This window comes from Larus michahellis, chromosome 4, assembly GCF_964199755.1.
Source record: "Larus michahellis chromosome 4, bLarMic1.1, whole genome shotgun sequence".
Taxonomy (NCBI): Eukaryota; Metazoa; Chordata; class Aves; order Charadriiformes; family Laridae; genus Larus; species Larus michahellis.
Genome location: NC_133899.1, coordinates 63,353,246 through 63,374,968, shown reverse-complemented (window position 1 = coordinate 63,374,968; position 21,723 = coordinate 63,353,246). Strand labels below are relative to the sequence as shown.

The window sequence follows — 21,723 nt, the reverse complement described above, 5'->3', positions numbered from 1 at the left end:
CCTTTAAAAGTTTAGTTAAACTTACTTATGGGGGGTGTCCTTACAGCTGAACAAAAATGTTTGAAAAGTTCTTTTTTCAAGGTGCAAAAGCAAAGAATTGGGTACAGTAATAGCCGCCTGGAATGCAGCAGAACCTAACCCCTCCCTAACTAATCCTGCTATTTTCTAACCTTGTCCTCCATGCATAATCAAAGCGTTGAAGTCACATGCTTGAAAGTCAAGCCTTTGCAAAATCACGGCTTTCGCTGTGCATAGAACATGCCCTTCCTGTCTGGTGTGCCCTGCACAAGGAGGTTCTCTGGAGAAGCCATTATTATCTCAGTTAACACCACTCCCTCCTCTTATTTAATATTTTGGTGAGGTCTTTATCTATTACTTTTAAGCTCTGTCTTGAGTTAAAGACCAAAAAATTATCAGAAAAGCAAGCAAATTCTCCAAAGAAAAGATATCTTTTAAAGATTGACAAAATACAAAAATGTCCTTATAATTCACGAAATTTAGGAAGCAAAGCACATAAATCAATGTATTGTTATCAGATCTTAGAAAGCTAAAATGTACTGCCTTATGGTAAAATAAATTATTGTAATACTAGCTATTACCTAACATTGCTAATCTTCAGATCTCATTTACAGAGATGGTAGAATCTGAGATGCTTTGGGGCAGACCACATTGGTGGGAGATGACACTGACTCCATCACTGATGCCCTGCTGACTAAATCCCGCTGCCCTTATGCTTGTAATATTAGCTGTTACTGGTCATGCATTTAAATACTCGGGTTGTGTTATTTATCTAAGAGGTACGTAAATGTTGACAACTCTTACAATTTATAACAAGTCTCAAATAGTTAAATATTGCCAATATTAAAAACTCCAGCTGTTGTAATCAGGCGTTTAGCTGGGGGAACTGGATATCCTCAATGCAAAAGTGAGCACTAGGGACTACTTAAAAACGTCCAAGCAAAGTGATGCTGGAAATCATGAATCTTAAATGACACAACAGCACATGTCTATTGGAAAGTCCAAGAATTCTCTATTTCATAAATTTCACGGTTGTAAACTAAAGTCAGGCTTTTTGGAGAAACGTTGGGCTTTTTCAATATTACGAACTGAGCCCTCAGTGGTAGAGTTTATGTGGCATCTCGTACATATCCCGTCGGTTGTGGCAGGCCTGGCTGGCGAGGTGATGCACGGGACGGGGACAGATGCTGTCCCTTGAGCCTGCTTCTGGCTTTGCTGTAGGAGCAGCGTGGCCATGGCCGTCCTACGCAGACGAAACGAGGCTGCCCCAGAGCGTGGGGCTGGACCCAGCCATCCGTGATGGTCAGGTCTCCATGCCGCAGGCAGGGAAAGCGGGAAGGGACTATGGGCAGGAGCCAGGGGTGAGGAGCTGCCGCACTTGGAGGAGCGGTGTGGGATGAGGAATGGCGAGGCACAGCGCTGCGGCTGCCCAACCGAGGCGTCGTGAGTAAAGGCTTGGAGTCACCGCCTGGATTTTATCTCCTTATTCCCCACGGGATTCCCCCCTATACCTCACTACGCTTCTGTATAGCCAGAAGTAGCGCTGCAATGGGATAACTTTGTATTTTACGTACAAATAGCTGAAGTACAGCTTCCCGCACCACTCGCTGCTGCCCGCTCCCGAAGCGAGCACGCGGCTCTGCTGCTCCGGTGCCGGCTCTCCATCCTCTGGCCGGGAGGCCCGTGACAGCCCCGGGCAGAGGCAGCTGCCCCTCCCGTGCTGGAGGAAGGGAGGAGCCCCGTCCGTCCGCCCGCCGCCGCGCCTCGGAGGTGCGCTGGGGAGCGCCGGCCGTGACGTCACGGCGCGGTTGCCATAGGGACGCCTGGGGTCGCACCTGACGGCTGTCGTGAAGCAGCGGGAGGAGAAGGAGGAAGGGGGAGTCTAGGCCCGGCCCGGCCCGGCCCCCCTCCGGGCCCGCGGGGAGTTGGCTCCGCGCCGCGCCCCTCCACCCTCGCCGCATCGGAGCCGGAGCCAGGAGGAGGCGGCGCTGCCGCCGCTGGCTATGTAGGGGCCCCGGTGCGGGCGGATCCGGAGGCCGCTCTCCGCCTCTGGAGCGCGGCGCCGGGACCGGGCCGGACCGGGCCGGGCCCGGCGGGATGTTCTCCAAGAAGCCGCACGGGGACGTGCGGAAATCCACGCAGAAGGTGCTGGACACCCGCAAGGACCCGCTCACCCGCCTCAAGCACCTGCGCGTCCTCATCGGTGAGGCGGCCGGCAGGGAGGGAGGGAGGGAGCGAGGGGCCACGGCTCGGGAGTCCGTCTGGCTGCTGGCCCCGAGTCCCGGAGTAGGAAGGACCGGGAGATTCGAGGGACCAGCGGGAGGCGGGCTCGGGGCTCTGCTCCGGCGAGAGACCCCAGTCAGCCCAGCCTCCCCCCTGCATGGCACGGCACGGCAGGGCAGCGCGGCCGGAGGGAGGGCCCCCGCTTGGCGGGGCTCCGGCTGCGTGCCGGGGGCCGCTGGTCCCGGCGGGGGCGGCTTCGCTCCCCGCTGTTGTACTGAGGCACGTCCGTTTCCACCGCCTTTGAAAGAAGGTGGCTTTCATTTGGCAACCGCGGGTGGAGGCGAAAAGCTGGTGTGCTTCGCCCGTGGATTATTCTCTAGAGCTGCATCGATGCTGCTAACTCGGTAGGCTTGAATAGAAGGGGCTGGTGAGTCCTAATGGTGCCTGTGGCTCTAATCTGTTTCCCCTAAATGCTCACAGTAACAACTTATGTTCGTGTATGTGCTCAAGGTAAGAGCTACAACAGTAAGTACGCACTGGAGTAGATGTAGATGAGCATTCATACAGCTCGTCTGAAAGCACTTTTGGTTTGCCGGTTGGTCAAGGAGGGAAAATAAGCACTTAAGTACTGCCGCAGCTCCATGTGAGCAGCTGTTTAACCTGACCAGTGAATTAGGCAATTATTGCACATAATCACAATTTCTAATGAAAAAACAGTGGGGGAAAAAAGACACCCAGAGTTAACCATTCCAAAATATCTGTTAGTTGCATGTTTGTAAAAATCTAAGTCATTGTCGTCAAGCTGTCCTTGAAAAAAGAATTTTGCTCCAGAGTGTCTTTTGGGCCCCTCAGTTCAGTAAATGCATGTGTTACTTCTGACAGTTTATCGACATGTGAACAGCGCTGGGTCAAGGACAACTGCATTCTGTATTTAGCACAGAGTACTGAATGGATTATTTTGGGTTCTGCCCACAGTTTGGGGGTATTTAAGTACCTATCCTTGGCATCCAAAGCTGGATTCTTCCCTTTCAAGGGAAAACGGTTAATGCTCCCATTTTCTTTTGTATTGGTCGTTGAAGGAACAGGTGTTCCCGTATGGCGGCATCTGCTGCTGCATGACTTATTTTCTGCAACGTAATAATTATTTAGACTTTTGAAATGGAGAATAGTTGGGTAGCTAGCTGTTCAAAACACTTCAGTAGTCAGATTTATCCTCTTGCGTCACTCAGAATGTTACCGCTCTTCTTAACTAGCTGTACTGAGCCAGTTGTGGCTTGCTTTATGTTTTGTATTTATTTTTAGCTACTTCATCAGTTGAAACTTAAGAGGAAAGAGCATTGTAAAGAAACCAAGTACCTCTCTGAATTTAGGTTTCCTGGCTAAAGTATGTTGGTTATTTCTAGTTTTGCTTTAGTCTGCAAAACAATCTGCGTGATTTTCACGAGATCTGCTCTAGATTTGGTATTTCTGTTGCTTGTCTTTTATTTATAAGATTTTCCTTCAGCTTTGTTAATACTTGGGTGCATTCTGTAAGATGCAAGGCATGAGCTCTGTGTCAAGCAGACGTTCTTATCTAATCTAAGGTTTCTGCTTACTGGCTGTGGGACAGACTAAATCTGCTGAGGCATGTTTTCATGTGGTGGCCATTCCCCTTCTTCCCCCAGCACATGTGTATGTCTCAGCCACTGAAGCACAGCTCACAAATCCTTTCTCTAAGTTTGGGAGAGTACAGTGTTTGACTCTGTAAGTTGGGAAAGGTGTAACAGTACTCTTCAACTTGTCTGTCTTGGATGCATCTAGAAGATATTGTCATTATGCAGATACTCTTAGATGCACGAGGTACAAAATAAGGTCTTTTTTGGGGGCAGGGGAAGTAGGATGTTTCTCTGCGTGTTCCTGCTGTAGTGCAAGAGAAGTATATAGCAGACTATTTGAAGTCTGTCTTTTGCTGTGATCACCTCCTTGCCTTATTCCTTAAATTTCTCTGCTCCCTAAACTGCCTTTCAAAGCATAAGCTGTATGCCCTTTCTTCTCCAATTGCTGCTTTGACTTGTCTGCAGGACCAGGTGAAAAAAAAAAAATGTAACCACATAAGATAGACTGCTACCTGAGGTGGCTTTGCATGGAGCACCATCCTGCAGCTGGAGCAGCGTAGTGCTGCATTTTCCTGTTTATCTTTTTGCTTCAGTGACAACTCCCCCAGCATAACAATTGGCACGTGTCCATGTGCTCAGGGGATCCAAGCTAGCTATTGCCAACGCACTATCCAAGGGGAAAAGGGAGGAAATCTCAGTTCAGCTCTGTTCAGCATCTTTATGAATGAAAAATTATTTGTCTTGTTTATTGCTCTTAGCCCCTGCATATTGGAGACTAAAAGACTATCCAGAAGAGAATTCTCTGCTGTTCGGCATCCAGGAGAAGGAGAGAATTTTCTCTTGTTTTTAAACTTAAAATCCTTTCAGTAGGCCTGCAACGTGTATTGGACCAGTGTTAATTTCATTTTGCTGTACTTTTTAGTCTTTAGTTCAGCAGTGGTACACTGAAGTGTGGCCTTGGATTCACGGTTAAGCCTTGAGGGGAGGAAAGGGAGTACCAGTTTGATTTCCCTCTATTTTATCAAGGCATCCAAAACAGCAGTTCTTCAGTAAGCTAAATTAATGAAATAGTCATGGAAAGAGGCGGAGTGCTTGTGAATTACACACTGCTGGTTGTCTATTAGCCAAAGAGGAGAAATCTAAAAAATTTTGTTTGGTGAAACATTGACAGTTGGATCCTGCAAGGCAATGGTGCAAGTTGGGCATCATAAAAAAATATTTAAGATAGTATAATGTGGTTGTTAGTAAAGACCAGCAGAGACCGGACAGTTTCAGAGAACCTAATATGAACCTGAGGGAATGGATAGCACAAAGGCAAGTGACATTTATTTGTAACAAATTAAAAGTAGTGTACATTAGATGGAATTATTTAAGTGCCTTTTACAAGATAACATAGTTGTATCGTTTCAGGAAAAAGTATCTTGTCATTGGTGACAGCTCAGTTTAAATTTAGTGAAAAATGCAAATCATTCTGACTGCATAAAGAATATAGAAAATTTTGTGTTTTTGTAAAACAGCTGTGTACCATTACATCAACTATCATTGCAGCTTTAGTACTCTTATTGCTATAGTCAGTGTATAGAAGATTTAGAGATGGGAATGATTCGGATGAAAGTAAAACTTTAATGTGACAAGACATTGAAGGCTTTGGAATCCATTTCTGTAGGGGCAGATACTGAAAAATATTTTCTAGTCTTTTTCATATATGTTTACAGGAAGTCTGTTAAGGCCTACCAAATTTGAAGTTACAGTAAAAGATTTCTGGCTTGGGAAGCTCCTGAGTGCTAGACTAACTATCAATTTTAGGCATACTGGGGAAGATGCATTTGTATGTTTGTTTGTTTTTCTGAAACTTTTGTAGATGACTGCTCTTTGCCACTTCACTCCAGTGTCCTGTCTCTGGTTGGTCCTCTGCTCTGCTTCAGTATGGCTCTATTCAGCCTTTTTTGTAATTGAGGAACCAAGGAAAATTCAGTGAAATTCAGGTGGCTAATTCAGAATTGATTAAATTATTTGTTAAAGTAAATATAATACGTGACCAATTTATGCATGTCACAGGCATAAGTTTTTTTTAATAGAGGTTAAAGCCTTTAGGAGACTTCCAAGTAGTAATAAATATTTTTATAGCTAAGAAATGCTAAGAAAAATTGGAAAGAGATTGAAGTCTCATATCATGGGACATACCAGTCCGTGAGTGGAGGTAATCTGCTTTCCACTGTTTTCCTGCTGGGGTATTTTTCTTGAAACAGCTGGAACTATCTGCTTTAGGAGATTTGATTCTTTTGAGGTGTATTAATTTCTTCCTGTAGGGAAGTGTTCATTCCGCACACACCCTTTTTTCTTTCCCTCTCCTCCTTAGTTCTGGGAAGTACCTTTAAGTCTGACACAGTTCCCAAATGCCATCTTGATCAGTGTGTGATCTTTTTATCAAACTATTCTTGGGTCTTGTTTCTATATGCTGGAAAGGCTGTAACAGTTTTGTTTACTCTGAGCTACTGCGGTGGTTTAGGCATATCAACCATGAGCAGGAATGTCTAATGGGATTCCCGTGCAGTCCGTACGTCAGTGGCTCAGCCAGGCCCTGCTGTAAGGAAGGCTGCCAGCCCCAGGTAGTGCAAGTGTGATCAGATGGAAATGGAGGCACGTAGTGTACCTTGCGGAGTTAGGTATTGCCTGCAGAACAAAGCCTGTGATTTTTTCCAGAAAAAAAAAAATAAAAATTTAGCAGTCCCCAGTGAGTTAGCAGCTAATTGCAGTTTTTAGGATCATTAAGAGAAAATAACATGGAAATAATATTGCATTGTTCTTATAATCAGTGTTACACTGTTTAATAACACTTCATCATCAAACTAAAATTCTGTGGTTTTAAAATGGTAGTTCATAAAAGTTTGTTCTAATAATTCTTCAAGCATCAAATCGTGCTTGATTTATCCTTTTGTTAAAACCATGCTTTGAGAACTCTGTAAATAATTAAGGCAGCTAGATACATGACCCTTTCAGAATGTCGTACGTTAACAATATTGACTTCTTGTTTTATTCTAGTTTTGATAGCAAATATGTTGCTGCTACCTGTTGAATATGTAGTTTCAGTCAGAATTTGTAAATATGTTAATATGTTTTTGTGTTGTTTTTTTTTTTTTAAAATAAAACCTCTAAATATTTAATGATTTCTGTATAATTTTACTGTGTGCAAACAAGTCAAATGAATGTACTTGGTTTAAGTTTTACTTTTAGGGCTGAACTCTTACGATAATTTTTTTCTTTTTTTTTTTCTTTCCTTCTTCAGATTTTGTAGAGTAGGAGTTACAGGCCTGTAATTTGTTACTCCAGAGTAAAGGAAAAAGGAATATATTGTTTCTCATAAATTATTTTATTTGCATCTGCTATCTTAAAAAACCACTGCTTGTATCTCTGGAACCATGGAGACAAGGCTTGTAAAATGCAATGCTAAGAGACCAGAGTATTTGCAGCACGGAGTGTATTTTTTATTATTTTGTTTTGTTATTGTTGGTTAGTTAGTTGGTTAGTGCTTGACATATCATGTAAGCAATCTCTGAAAGGGAAAAGTCAAGTGATACTGGGCAGAATGGAACAGGCTGCATTGGACATCCGTTCTGATATATTGTTTAATATTAAACAATATACTTAAAGAGAGATTCCATTTGCCTAAAGGGATTTTAATTTAAGAAATCTGTTTCACTGGCAGTCAGCCCTAATGCTTCAGCTGGATGCCATTCATTGGTGTTGCACATCATCAACATCACTCATTATAATATTACTTATATACAATAATAAATGAAAAATTTTTTATGGTTGTTAAAGTGAGAGGCGAGTGAGAAGCTACAGCAAAACTAGCTGCCTGGAATTTTCTTTGGAGATTACTGTTCCAGAAGTTTCTGTGGATGTGCAAAGCTGTATTATTTTTGGCAAGAGTTGTAGATTATTTTTTTTTCTTTCCTGGTAATTCTAACTGCAGAGGACATGTCACCGCTGTAATTCATGGGTTTGGCTGTGGGTTGAGCGCAGTTTAAGAAATTAGACTTGATGTTCTGTCAGTCTTGACTTAACCCTGAACCCATTCTGCTCTGTTTTGGCCAGGGGAAAAGCGGGAAGAACTGCTTTGCTTTAGGATTTTGGCTAATGTTACACCGGGCTTGCAGAGAGTGGCAGTGGCCAGCGCTGCGGGCTCGCAAGGGTGAGGGCTGGAGTCAGATCAAAGCCACAGGGTGGACAAAGGGCCAGCTCTGACCGCTTGGATGCAAAGGAAAGGTCTGTGTGGGTTTAGCTTGTGGCAGTTCAAAATGAAAACAAGTACATTACTACAGAAGTGTTTGAAGTTGCTTAAGGAAAAGCTTAAGTTCTGGAACATGCACGAGTTGTTATGGAAGCATTGTTTTAAAAGTTTACAAGTGTAACTCTTCTGGAGTCTGCAAGTAACCTGAAAGAATGAGTCTGGAGAGCTGTCAGCTGCTTCTGCTCATTCCTGTAGAGCGCTGGTGTTGAAATTTGTAACAGTTTGTATGTCGATGATGTTCGTTAACATGCTTATTCATTCCTGATTTTTTTTTTGTTGTATGTTTGCATCTAAAAGATGGTGGTGATCAGGCAAGTTCAGACTTGTCTGATGCTAAACAGAAGTCCATTAGAAGATTTCTTGAAGTGTGTGCCTTTTTCAGTAGCAAAAACCTCAATAATATTTTCTTTGACAAAATCATCTTTTAAAAAAAATTTAATTGTTTTTGTTAAATAGCTGTTAGTGATCTGAAACAGTAATGGCTAATGTGAAGCCCTTGTTTAATAGATTTGCATTTGTACCTCACTATTTGAAACGCTGTGGTTTGTTATCAGGTCTCTTTTGCTTTGACAGTCTGTTAACTATGCCAGAACCACCAGTTAGTTCCGGAGGTTTTCCACTTAACCTTTCTAAATGACATGCTTTTCTATTCAAGAGACTGTCCGTATGTAACTGAACCTCTGTACTGTTTTGCTATAAAGTAGCCGTTAAATTTTCCAGCTTGGAGTATTAAGAACGAGTAAGTTCTGTTGGCCATTTTGCTTGTACGTTAACTGAAATTGAGAGTGCTTAGAAACCTCTTGCTTTCTAATGGCACCAGTTTGTTATGAGAACTGATGCCGAACACTTCAGTCTATAGCAGGCCTCCGCTTTACAGAAATAGAACTAGAAGTCTGGCTGGCTTCCAGGTCATTGTTTGCCGCAGTTGTCACTTGTATTTTATTTTTGGGTAAGGATGAGGGAAAGTGACTTAAAAGCCAGTAAGTCTCAGAATGAGACAGGATAATGTTTTCGTTATGCTATGTGCTGTAACAACTTTATGTATAAACATACTATTAAATCCTGAAACACTTAAAATCGAAGGTAAAATTAACCACAACTTGGTCTGTAATGGTGTAGACTGTTCTGTTAAATGCTATGGTAAATTACTGCAATGCTGTGTGTGAACTGGTGAATGTTAATGTACTCATCAGAAAAGTTAATAGATATCTAAGATCTGGGGTGGGGTGTTGTTGTTTTAGTTTTAAGCTCAGTGTTTTGATTGTTCACCTTGTAAAGTTCTGTCCTGTGTAGAAAGTACCAGTTTACCTGCTTTATAATATTTTAATTTCATACAGTAGGCAATAATCTAAATAGTATAGATGCATTTCATTTGCTATCTCAACTAATTTATAAATATGTAACAGGCATCACAGATTTACAGATTAGTTTATAATAATAATTTATAGGGTAATATATAGAAAACGAAATAAACAGAGAAAGCGAATTGTATGAAATATAAGTTAAAGCCCACTGAGATCCTCTTCCTACAGAGGACTGGGGTGTTGTATGTGTAAACTTGTAAGCTTTGCAGAATCTTGCTCAGGTGATCTCTTACAAGTTTAAATACACAGTAAAAATCTGTATTGTTTCTTTTGGTTCATGTTTTACATATGACAAAGTCATTTTTTTTAGGCTCACTGAGGTGGTACTTTTGCATTGTAATTCTAAGTATGATATGCTGTTCAAATAGTGCCCTTCTTCTAATGTGTACTATTGAAGGGTTGTGTTTTTATTAAAATAGTGAAATACTTTTGTGGATTCAAATTATTCCTGGTTAAAAAGTGATGTGCTGATAATTGAACCATAATAAAAGGCATGCAGTAAATGGGTTTAGTCTTAGGCGGAGTTCAGTGGCAGAACAAATTTTTTACAAGACTTCGGCCTAGAATCCTCTCTGCCTAAAAAGGTCACTGTGAATATCTACTCAGATACTTGAAAAGAGCATAACCTTTCAGAAAGTTTTGAACGATTAACCTTCAAAAGAGCTGGCCTTCTGAAAATACATGAAAGTAGGTTCCTAAGAGTACAGTCACGCATAAGCATAGAAGTTGGTAGGAGAGGTAGAGGGATTTTTTGTTTGTTGTGTTTGGGTTTTTGTGGGGGGTTTTTTTCTGTTTTTCTTTTTTTTTTTTTTTCCCACTTTCTTTTTCCCTTTAACTCTTGGTGCTACAGCTCCAGTCTATAAGGTGGGGTAATACTAGAACTTCCAAGTTTCAGTGGGTTTAATGGAAATATGAATTCCAGTTAACGGGGTACTTGAATGCTCTTGTAATGAGTGTCATACAAATCGCTTAGATAACTAGTCTTCCATTTTTAGTTTGGTTCTCTGTTTCATGCATCAAAATAGAACAGAAATCTGTAAGCTGGGTGCAACTTCAAAAATTTAAACCAAAAAAAGTAGCTTACCTTCTTAATGCTGAACCTAGGAAAAAACTAAAGCTAGTTTTAGAAAAGTTTTATGGGAGGAAGAAAAGGACAAAGTGCCCTGTATGGTATCTCTTTGTGCTTAAATGTAACTTTCTTCTTAAAAACCACAAAAAATAAAAAGCACCACTGAACACACAGAGTTAATGCAGAGATCAGATTTGCAGCAGTTTTTAAGTTACAGAAAATTATTAAGGAAAACTCAGCAATCAAAAATCTGTGTTTCTTGCTCTTGTGAAGCATGAAGAGAACTGCATTTTCTTGACAAACAGCTTCCATAAATGATGCTGGAAGTCTGGATTTTAGTGTACTGGAACTGTGCTTTGTACAGTAGAAGCTTTAGTTTTTACATTGTTGGAATTCAGTAATCTATATGTATTGTCCCATTTTCCCCTCTCCCGTTCTGAGAAACTTTTCTAACTATTTTATATGGTGCCAGAACTATTTTTGAGTCCTTCCCCTCACCCCCCAATCTGGGCGTAAGTACCAAGAACCCAAGGAATACATTAGTTTGCATAAGTTACATGGATCTGTGGTAGGAGAATACAAAGTTCTTTTGTTTAAAAATAAATAAATAAATGAACTGTAAATTAGGGAGGAAAGCCTGTTTATGCCTAATCCCACTTCACGTAAAAACAAGGCTATGTGTCTCCTCCTAAAAAGGTAGAGGAGATTAAGTGGCCAAAGCAGACAAGCAACTTCCTGCAAATTCCCAGTTCAAGGTTGTGTGAAAAGGACACACATATGCTCCTTGTAGAGGAAATTATTTTTACCTCTCTATGCAGCATTTGTGATACTTCGGGAGAGCACAGAGAAGAGACAATGACCTAGTGTTGAAGAAAGTGATTTAAGATGAGAGAATTTAAGAACTGTATCTTTAGTTGATCACAAGGATAAAGGTGAACTAAATGTTTTAGAAACACTCTTGTTAGGGGGAAAAAATAATCAGATTCGTGATTAATGAAAAAGGCATTAACAGAAGCATATAGCTGGAAGTTAGTAAGATGAATCAATTGATAGGTAAGTGATACGTTTTAATAGTAAAGTAATCAAGGAGAGCAATAGTCTCTCCATCCATGTATTAGTCATATGGACTGTGTTCAATTTAGAGGTAGCTGTGGAATGGAATGATGTACACAGGCGGCCAGACTAGCTGATTTCCAAATCAAACTCTTCTAAGGTCTACGTTACTCCATACTGGATCTGCTTTTTCCCCCCCCTCCACTCTCTTGACATGATTCTTGGTCCGGGTATGCATAATGAGTTCCAGAGTTCCTTGATCGATGTGAGGTTTCAAATGTCTGGACCAGCAGCTTACTGAATCACTAAAAGCATCCTTGATGTGAGGAGAAGGTGTCTTTTACTCTAGGTGGCAAACATTTCAGATGCACAAGTATGTTTTCCCTCCCTTAGAAGGAAAGCTGGTTTTCAACATTAACAGAAATAGTTTGGGGTGGGAGTTTTGTTTTCTTTTGGTTAGTCAATTTTTAAAATATTATTTCCTCTTAAATAAAATGTCCCATTTTTTTTCCTTCTGTCTGAAGCAATAGAACTTAAAGCAAGAATTCACTTGTTAACTGTTCGTTTGAATTCCAAAAACTTGCGTTTATTTACACTACCAAGTTCTTAGGAAGAAATTGGGGTGAAATGGATTTGCTAGAAAAGTTGCAAACCCAAAGAATTTTGTACTTTCATCCTACTCTTCCAAGCTATAGCTATATTCTGAAGGTATGCTTTTAGTGTTAATTGGGCATTAATGATAATAACACAGGTCTACCAATGCTCCTCTGAGTCTTTTCTGAGGTGATTGGCACCACATTGTTCTTAAATAAATGAATGCAAAATAAATAAACAAAGATCATCCTCTGAAATTGTCCCCCAAACAGAACTCTGGAAAGGCAGAATGCCTTACCACAGCGCCAGTTGTATGTATGCAAGTGTCACACAGTAATTCTGTGGTAAAATGAGAATCACCATTCCCCTGGTTATGTGGGCAAGCCTTTAGCTTGGCTCCTGAAGAATCTAGGAATAGTGTGTCGAAAAATTATGAACTGTTGTGTTAAGAGTGAGTCTTCTTTAAAGAATAAGTTTGGCTTGTTTTTTTTTGTCTGTTTCGGAGTTGACCCGTGTCTGGGGAAAGAATGAGGGCCTATTTCAGGAAACGAAACATTAAATGTGCCTGCAAAAATGCAGCATTCCTGTGTGTTGACTGGCAGAGACCCTGTTTAACTGCTTCCGATCTCTTTAGTAATTGGAACTAGTGTTTTCCGTTCCTTTGCATCAAGTGAACCGTTCCACTGCTTTTTATCTGTAGCTCCTGCACAGCAGTTAAATGTACAGGCTTAAAGATTATCTTCTGCCACCCTCCTTTCTCCTGAAAGTCTCAATCATTGCTTTCTTTTTCCCTTCAATCCTGTCTTAAAGCCTTTCGATTTGCCTCTTGCTGTATTTTCTTGTCCATAGTCTAGAACTTGCTTTAGGGTTCTGCCCCATGAGTGGGAGCGGATACAATGGTGGTGCCTATGCTCTAGTCATAGCTCTGTTTCCTGTGTACTTGCTCTGACCACCTGAAAATCATAGTCTAGTTTGTTTAAAGTGGAATTGTTTTTGTTTTTTTTTTCTTGTCCTTACTTTAATATTTCAGACTCCAAGCTTGAGCTGCTGATCTGTACGTGGTGTAGCAGTTTGTGCAAAACTGGAGCTTAGGTAATCCTGTAGATGGTCAGGCACCTGTTTGCCACTCCGCACCACTATGTTTATTGCTCGCTAAGCTGCCTTGCTTTAAGAGTTGATCGTAGGTGTCAATATAGCACTGGCTTCTCCAAGAGCACTCTGGCTCCACCGCACTGATTATGCAAGATCTTGGCAGCATACTGTGATACTGCAAAAACTGAACATGTGTTTGAAACTTTTATAGCAAGACTTGTGATAAAATTGAATTGGCAGACCTGTAGAACTACATAATAAAACAGAATTGAAAATATGCTTTTGATCAGCCTTTCAACTGATTGTTTCTGTGTGTTATATTCTACCAGTTGTTTATCCGGTCATGTGAGATGATAAAGATTGACATCATTCTAAAACTATGATCCAATAAAGAATTAGAAGGGGACTTAAAGCTATATCTGCAGTGAAAGATGATGCCTCAGTGTATAGAGCTGGTGAAGAATATAAAGGCTTTGTTTGCCTCGCCTCTCTTCATGGTTTTGGGGTTGGTTTTTTTTGTTTGTTTGTTTGATGTCAGTATTGTGAAAGGGGAGAGTTTTGCCCCATAAAATACTGTCTCCCTGTTCTTCTGTGCTTCCATAGTATTGTTCTGTCCACCTAGTTTCTCTAGTCCAATGTAATTAAATAACAGGACAGGGAGCGTCTTTTGGTTTGGTATGTACTAAGGCTTGAAAGAATTGACTGTTTTAAACAGTCAGTTTCACACTAATCTAGATAAATCATCATGTATTTCTTTAACTGGGAATTTGCACAAAACCATCTAGGGGGGCTGTGGGAAGAGAGTCTGGAAACCTTAGTGGAATGCACAAGAAAGCATATCCTGTCTACACTCCCAATGATGTTTCCACCTGTTTCTGGTCTCCTGAGACCACGAAATCAAAGGAGTATGGGAGACTGGACCAGACCGGAAAGGAAAGTGCATGTTGGGGCTTGGAGGAAGCAAGGAGGCAGCAGTGGGAATCCAGCACTGCTGTTTGCTTCCTCCCAACCTGTTTCTCTACAGAGCAGAGGCGGTCCCACTTATCATCCTTCTCCCACTTTAACTACTAGAAACAACTAAGCTTAAGACAGTTGGGGACAGTGATGGCCTTTCTGTTGTGGAGTTTGGGCAGGTTGTTAGCTTTATTTCTATTATAGTAACAATTAAAACAGCATTCATTTGTACAGTGCTGGTCCTCGTGGAATTCTGGTTCATCACTGGGGTTTGCAGGCATATCTGTCATGCAAGAAGATGCTGCTTCCTATTTTAAAGCACAAGGTGCTTATGGTGTGCCATATTGAATTTCTTCAGCTTTAGTTTGAAAGAATCAAAACTTCAAGAACTTCTTTACCAACAATAATTTTTCTTTTAAATATCTTCAGTTCTTACTGTTGGATAATGGTATGCGGTGGTTGACTCTGAATATTTGAAAGAAATAAAAACAATGTTCTGTTCTTTTTTTCAGAGAATGCAGAATCAATTGATCTCAAACAGTTTTTTGACCTACATTTCTCACATATATATTATGTGTTCTTTGAAAACTTTGTGACTATTGAAGTAGGTCTTAAACAAAAAGGTAAGTGTTTCAAGTAGAAGAGTGTTTTTGTCTCTGTGCTTGTTATAAAATAAAGCAGGGTGTTATAAATAAAGCATGGTGTCTTTGGTCACAAATGACAACATTAGTTACGTAGAAATATATGTAAGCACTATCATTACAAATAAAGGCAGAGCAATGTATGCCATGTTTATGCCACGGAGGTGAGCAAGGAGTTTATTCTCTGATAGCTGTTTTTGCCCTTTTGCAAAATAACAATTCCTAGGTTGTTGTACTTTTGTGTTCTGCAGAATTATTCTAAGTTTTGTTTAACAAGATATTGTGTAGCTTAATCTCTACCAGCTGTTGATGCAATAATGGAAAGTAACTATTCTAAACCGTAACTAGAAAATGTGCTTTTTTTTTATTTGCAGAAGGAATGCAAAATAATTCTTGTGGTTGTAGAAATGCATGGTTTTGTTTTACACATCTAAGGATCTTTGTTAGTGTTCTTTAAATTTTTTTTTGATAATGAAAGTGTATCTTCTATTTTATTTTTAATTGCATCTAGGTCACAAGTCTCAGAGAGAAGAATTAGATTCTATTCTTTTTATTTTTGAGGTAAGATAACTTCAGTATTCCTCTATGAGTTTTTTTTTACTTTGAATTAAGTCCTGTTGAATAATTACAGTACAGCTATCCTGCAGTTGCCTGGAAATACACTTTATGCTTAACCGCATTCCTTTTCTTTTGCTTAGAGTTGTATATATGTGCTTTGTGTGAGGAAAAATTTCACTTGCAGTTTTGCAGGAAGATGTCTTAACTGGAAAGAGATGTTTTCTGTGTTTGCAGATAGTTCATTTCTTTAAGGTGGCGGTCTCTCTCCCCTCCCACCCCCCCATGTATTGTACACTTTGAGATTCTTATAATGCGATCTCTGATTAGTTGTGATCTTCTTGGCCTTTTGATTGGATGTTATCATAGAATAGTTTGGGTTGGAAGGGACTTCATTCTAGTCTAACCCCCCCCTGCAATGAGCAGGGACATCTTCAACTAGATCAGGTTGCTCAGAGCCCTGTCCAACGTAGCCTTGAATGTTTCCAGGGATGGGGTGTCTACCACCACTCTGGGCTGTGCTCTGTTTTTTACCATCTGAAGATCATCTTCCTCTAATCTAGCTGGAGAGGTGTTAGACCATTATTGCCCTGGCCCTCTTCTTCATTGTTTTGCTGTAGCTCATTACCCCTCTATTGAGAAGGCTGAAGCAAATGTTTGCCTGTGCCACAGAAGCAAGTTCACAGCTGACCGTCCTAGCTTAAGCCACTATAAAGGTGGAATTACAGCTCCACCATAGGCACAACTAATGCAACCCGTTGAAATTTCCTAAGTTAACCCTTCACCTTCTGATCTGTGGCCTTTGTGCAAGTGCACTTTGGTCTTCTGAGTGCGATATCTGCAACACAGATCCTTGGGTTCTGTTTTTTTGTAGAAAATTTTGCAGCTCCTCCCAGAAAGGATTCATCAGAGGTGGCAATTTCATAGTATTGGTAAGCTGATTTTCTTTCTTTCTCTTTTTTTTTTTTTTTTAAATCTTATTTTTATTAGTAGCTTGTGCTACTCATTTCCTTAACCTTTAAGTGGCATAACAGGGATTATGGTCTTGAAACCAAGCTAGAGGAAGAAAAAAAAGAAAACAAACAAAAAAACCCACCAATGTAATGAGAGGCTGTTCTAGACAGAATTAAATCCGTGAATCTGGAAATAGAACAGTGGCTGAGAAAGAACAAAGGAAGGTGAAAAGTTGCTTTGTAATTATTTTTTCCTATTTTTTTTTTCTCTTAGTAATAAATTTAAAAGTTCGGGTGAGGTCTGTATTTGTAAATGGGTAGTGCTGGTATTATGCACATTAATGACGTGAAAATCACTTACTTTTAATGTAGACATTCCAGAAAGCCTTTGGGGAAAGACTTTATGGGTTATGAGGAAGCTATGAAAGGTGATCTTTTTTTTCCTTCTGGCATTGAGAAAGTTGCCTGAGGATATCAAGTTCACCAAGATTAAATTGGAGATTGCCAAGGACTTGTTTAAAAGTTACTATCAAGTCTGACCGAGAACTCTGACATCTTACTTAATAAAGAAAGAACAAACAAACAAACAAGATCTTTTTTTTTTTTTTTTTTTCCTTCTTTTTAGGGTTGATTTTAAAGAAGCTTCTTCACACTGGAAACTCATTAAAGGTATTAGAAAAAGTTGCATACTCCTTTTGTCTAAAAAACTTAAAGATACAAATGAGAATATAAGGGTGAATTTTTACAGTAAAACCACAGGAATGAGAACCAGATCGTTACTTGTGTGTCATGAAAAAATGACTTCACATCATCTGCTTTACCTCAGTAGAACTAATCGCAGTAGTAATGTGCTTATGTAGAGTAGGCAAGTTAAAAATGTGTGCAAATAGTTGAAGGATTTGCATTAACGCAGAAGTAAGCCTTAACCATTCATCGTTAGGAGCAAGGAAACTGGTTTTGGGGCTCAGGCTGTCTTGGAAGTGGAAGATTATCTAGGCCAAAGAGACCTATTGGTGGGTAGCGTGGTAACAGTTGACCCTGGGCCAAAAGCCACCCAGGTGGAACATGTAGTTTTGGTACTGCAGCAACCAGCCATGCCACTCTGTAAACCACCTGCAGGCTTGGCTGCTGCTGAAATTCTCCAGTGTGAGAGCCAGGAGGGGACTGCTCTAGGACTCCCATCACCTTCCTTGAAGAATGAATGGAAGAGGGTAGAACGGGCCCTTCTGCTGCAGAGAGCTCACTCTGGTGTCATAATTCACGAACATATTTAGAAGTTTTATGATGATCTTTGTATTTTCTGAAAAATTCATATGTTGTCTTGCACTGCTGTTGTTAAGCGACTAGAATCGTGTTAGTTTTCTTCCTCTTCTTTCAGAGAAAGCCCTTTGAAAGAGACTCTGTGAGGCAAACAGCAGTGAAGGTGCCAGGGTTGTCCTTGCATTTCAGCAGGAGCAGCAGATGTGCTAGCTTAGCTCTGCTGACTGCTGGTGGTCAGACTGTCTGTATATTGTCATCTTTTCTACCACTCCTGTTCTCCCTCTCCATCCAGGACAAACAGAAATGCTTTTTGTGTTCTGTGACAAGTTAACTTGTTCTGTTTTTTTTTCTTCTTTAAGATACGGCGAGAGGGCGTGCGTCTCTTTCTTTTGTGGCTGCAAGCACTTCAAAATAACTGCAGTAAAGAACAGCTATGGATGTTTTCTTGCTTGATTCCTGGATTTTCGTCACCACAGTCTGAATATGGCCCCCGAACACTAGATAATCTCATTAACCCTCCACTTAATGTTCAAGAAAGTAAGTAATTTGGTAATATTACTCAATTATCTACATAATTCAATTCTGAGCACAGAGGAGGCAAGTTGAGGTAACGAAGAACTAGCATACATATGTATCTAGGGAGATTATGGAGCTGTTAAGGAGTTTTTTGGCAGTTTATCAGGTGTTGTTCCAATAGTAACTTGTCTTTTTGTTGTTGTTGTTTTTCAGGGGTGGGTTGTTTTTTGTTTGTTGATTTTCAAAAAGTGTGGCTATAGTAGCTTAACACATAGCATGTGAAAATAAAGTGACCAATTTCATGTAATTCTTCTTAAGAATTACAAGCAGATGCTGCATCTACTGCAAACTTGCACAGGTAGATTCTGCTTGTGTTGAACACTGGCACTGGCTTTGTCCATACCCTAGGGAGCAAGCTACGCAAAGCAGTTTCTGGCATGGGCTTCAAGAGGATGAGTGGTTGTTAGGGCAATGCATAAAGCCAAATGGTTGATCTTCCTGCTGTGTCTGTGGATGACCAGGTAATTAAAGCTGTGGTATTCTTGTGGCTTGGAATCTTCCAAAAGAATCGGAGCTTGTAAATTGCGAAATCTGAGGTCAGAAAGTTCTGTATCAGTGGCAAGGCTTAAGTATTCCAAGATAAACTTGTTATACTTTCTAGGTTGTTAGGTTTTTGTTTTGTTTTTAAATGTGAAGATCATTGTCTTGACTCCAATCAATAGAGCGAGAGTGACTTTTCTCTTAAGATAATTCTTATGACAGATTTTCCTTTGACTGTTCACTGTGTCAATAAATATCAGATACTGGTAGCTTTGGGAAGCATCTTGCCTGCTACCTCAATTTATTCCTGTTAGTAGGGTTTTAAGCTTATTTATTAATGAATTGCAATTTGATGGGGTCATAAGCGCAAACTGTGTATTCACATAAATGTGAATGAGAAGGTGACCGCTTTTTTCCTCTGAACATGAAGTACTGTTGCCTTTTTCTTCTTTTCTACCTCCACCCAGTGTTTTAAAGCTGACACAAGCTTTGCTTGTAGAAGCAAGCAGTGTCTCCTTGGCTGGTAATTAAATTTACTGAAACAAAGCTGATTTAGCAGGCGGATTTTGTGGCAGGACAGCTCTGCAGATAAAAGTTTGCCTTGTTCTGGAGTTATGTGTTGTATCTCTACAGCAGGAAAGGAACAACAGGTTTCAGGGGATGTAGGCAGCATAGAAATGTAGAGTGCAGAAAGTAAAATGTGAACATCTAACTACAGGAACAAGAGAAAAATAAACTCTGAACTAGCTTCACTGTAGAGGTAAAGGAAGTATAGAGTTAGTAAAACTTCACAGAAATCTAACTGATCAAGTGCTAAATGAAGAAAATGGTGAGAGATGCAAATAATGATTTGGCATTTGTGAAACACAAATGTTACGCTACTGTTTGCCTAAATTCCAAAAGTAATTAACTATGCCTTTTGGAAAAATTGTGTGTTGGCAGGTAGATTCCCACGGTGTGTAGGGAGTAATGAGTTATCTGCTGTGTTTTTACACATGTCAGAAATCAGTTCTATGGTGGTTTATTAGCTAAAATTTCCTAATTTTCATTAATCTATGGGTGGATTATTTTGCCTGTAACTGTCTTTGTTTACCCTGGTACATTTCTGCTTTTTCTGTTTTCATAACTTGGTTGATGTTTATGCATGTGAAGAAATGGTCTTAATGTTAAATGTACTTCTTTATTTGTGTTTCTTTTTAATAGCTCAAGTGACTATAGAGGAAATCACTCCACTTGTTCCTCCACAATCAGGAGATAAAGGACAGGAAGATCTAACAAGCTATTTCTTAGAAGCACTTTTGAAATACATAGTAATTCAGGTATGTTCTATAGTTTTCAAGCAAAGAAATACGAAACACCTAACACCTGTTTGTCCATTACAAGACAACACTTACTAGTAGCACTGTAAATGTATATGAAAATGTTTTAATCATCCCTTCTCCTTGGCCCCCCGCCCCCCCCTCAGTGTCCTTTGCAAAAAGCAAATTCTCCTAGAAAATCTTCACTTGTCTTTTTAAAGATTCATAGGTCTGTTAGCACAGGGTCTCACATCAGCTTGCAACATGGAGAAAAAATAACTTCCAGAAATGCTGATTCCAGCTCCCTTCCCATTTCCTCTTCCCCCCTCCCCATCCTGTTGCCTTCAACCAGTGGAAGGATCAACTGGTCTTTCTTACAATGTGTGTTTCTTCGTGGTCAGGGACTTTGCTTTTCAGACTAAGGGGGAACTTCTAACTGAAAGCATTGAATTTTTTGTGATATGGGCTTGTAACAAGTCTGAGCAAACTTTTGCTGGCATTTTTCTTAGGTTTATGCTCAGGCTAGCTGGCAAAACGAAATAGAAGTAGGAAGTCAGACTCAATGGTCTGACTGCCAGTGTCTGGGCTTAGGGCCACGTTTTTTCCTCCAGCTGTCTTTCTGGAATTTCTGCTGTTGCTGTAGCGTCACTGTACAGCCTCTCTGTTCTTCAAGGGAAACACTCTGAGCTACTGGAAAGCTCTGGTTAATAGAAATGCTCCAGGTTGTGTTTAGAGTACGTTACAGAGATTATGGCTTTCTAGCCAGAGTTTATGGGGTATTCTTGTTTGGGTTTTTTTTCTTGTTTGTTTGGATTTTTTCTCTTTTTTTTTTTTCTGATCAACAGGATAATTTCTATCCAGATCTTGCAGGGATGGTGCCATGAGTCCTGTTGGTATCTCAACTGTACTTTACGGCACTTTAGTTTTAGGACACTTGTAAGCTCAAGCCTAATACAGTACACTGCACAGAGAAAAATTTGTGATTACAGCTACAGCTGAGCATGGGAACCTCTTCAAAAGAGAAGCAATGGGAAATAGTACGTATTTGTAATATTTCAGATCTGGCAAAGCTTATGACTTAGGTTCTGCTTGAAAATAGCTGCACTGCTGTGATTACACTCTCTTAGTGGCATTGCTATGTGAACACCGGGTAGTAAGATTTTGCATATCCCACGCTACCTAAAAGGCAGATGATGGAGCTAAACTGTGCAGGGAAAATGAAGACTTGAATGAGTATTTAGCACATGGTGTGCAACTGTAGTGCACACTATGTCCTTCCCTTAGTACCCTGACACTTCCATGATCTCAGCCACTACTTCAGATGCCTAGGACAGGGCATGGCAAGAGCTCCTGTCAAAAGCTGTGGCTTAGCTATTGTATTTTATGTAATCGATGTGCTGGCCAGTTGGCACATGCTGCGTCCAAGCCTGCTCTGCTGTCGTATTCCCAGCAAACTGCTTGGCTGCATGACGTGCTGTCAGTGTACCAGGGTACTGCCTTCTGGGTCAGACTTGTCCAGCAGAACCCAGTTGGGTTTTGATACATAAGTTTTTCTTCATGCTTTTGCAGGCTGAGCTAGAGGCAATGGATAGTGGCACAAATATGGCCAACGTTCAACTGAAACAGTTTATGGCTTCTGTCTTACTCTGTGAACCTGCAGCGCTGGAATAATTTGCAACCTCATTTTGTTGCTTCCAACATCTC

At 40.5% G+C, this 21,723-nt stretch overlaps 1 protein-coding gene across 15 annotated transcripts in view; it reads left to right on the top strand.

Moving 5' to 3' along the window:
- Positions 1 to 1,833: 1,833 nt before the first annotated feature.
- RALGAPA1 (Ral GTPase activating protein catalytic subunit alpha 1) overlaps positions 1,834 to 21,723 on the top strand; it is a 134,789-nt gene continuing 114,899 nt past the window's right edge. For all 15 annotated transcript variants that reach the window (XR_012586749.1, XM_074585179.1, XM_074585178.1 and 12 more), the window contains exons 1-7: positions 1,834 to 2,221; positions 14,769 to 14,879; positions 15,409 to 15,458; positions 16,327 to 16,384; positions 17,031 to 17,074; positions 18,025 to 18,202; positions 19,925 to 20,040. Coding sequence is in view for 14 of the 15 variants with exons in the window: in XM_074585179.1 (XP_074441280.1) it covers positions 2,116 to 2,221; positions 14,769 to 14,879; positions 15,409 to 15,458; positions 16,327 to 16,384; positions 17,031 to 17,074; positions 18,025 to 18,202; positions 19,925 to 20,040 (663 nt within the window). In the remaining variant the exon portion in view is untranslated. The remainder of the gene's footprint in view (positions 2,222 to 14,768; positions 14,880 to 15,408; positions 15,459 to 16,326; positions 16,385 to 17,030; positions 17,075 to 18,024; positions 18,203 to 19,924; positions 20,041 to 21,723) is intronic.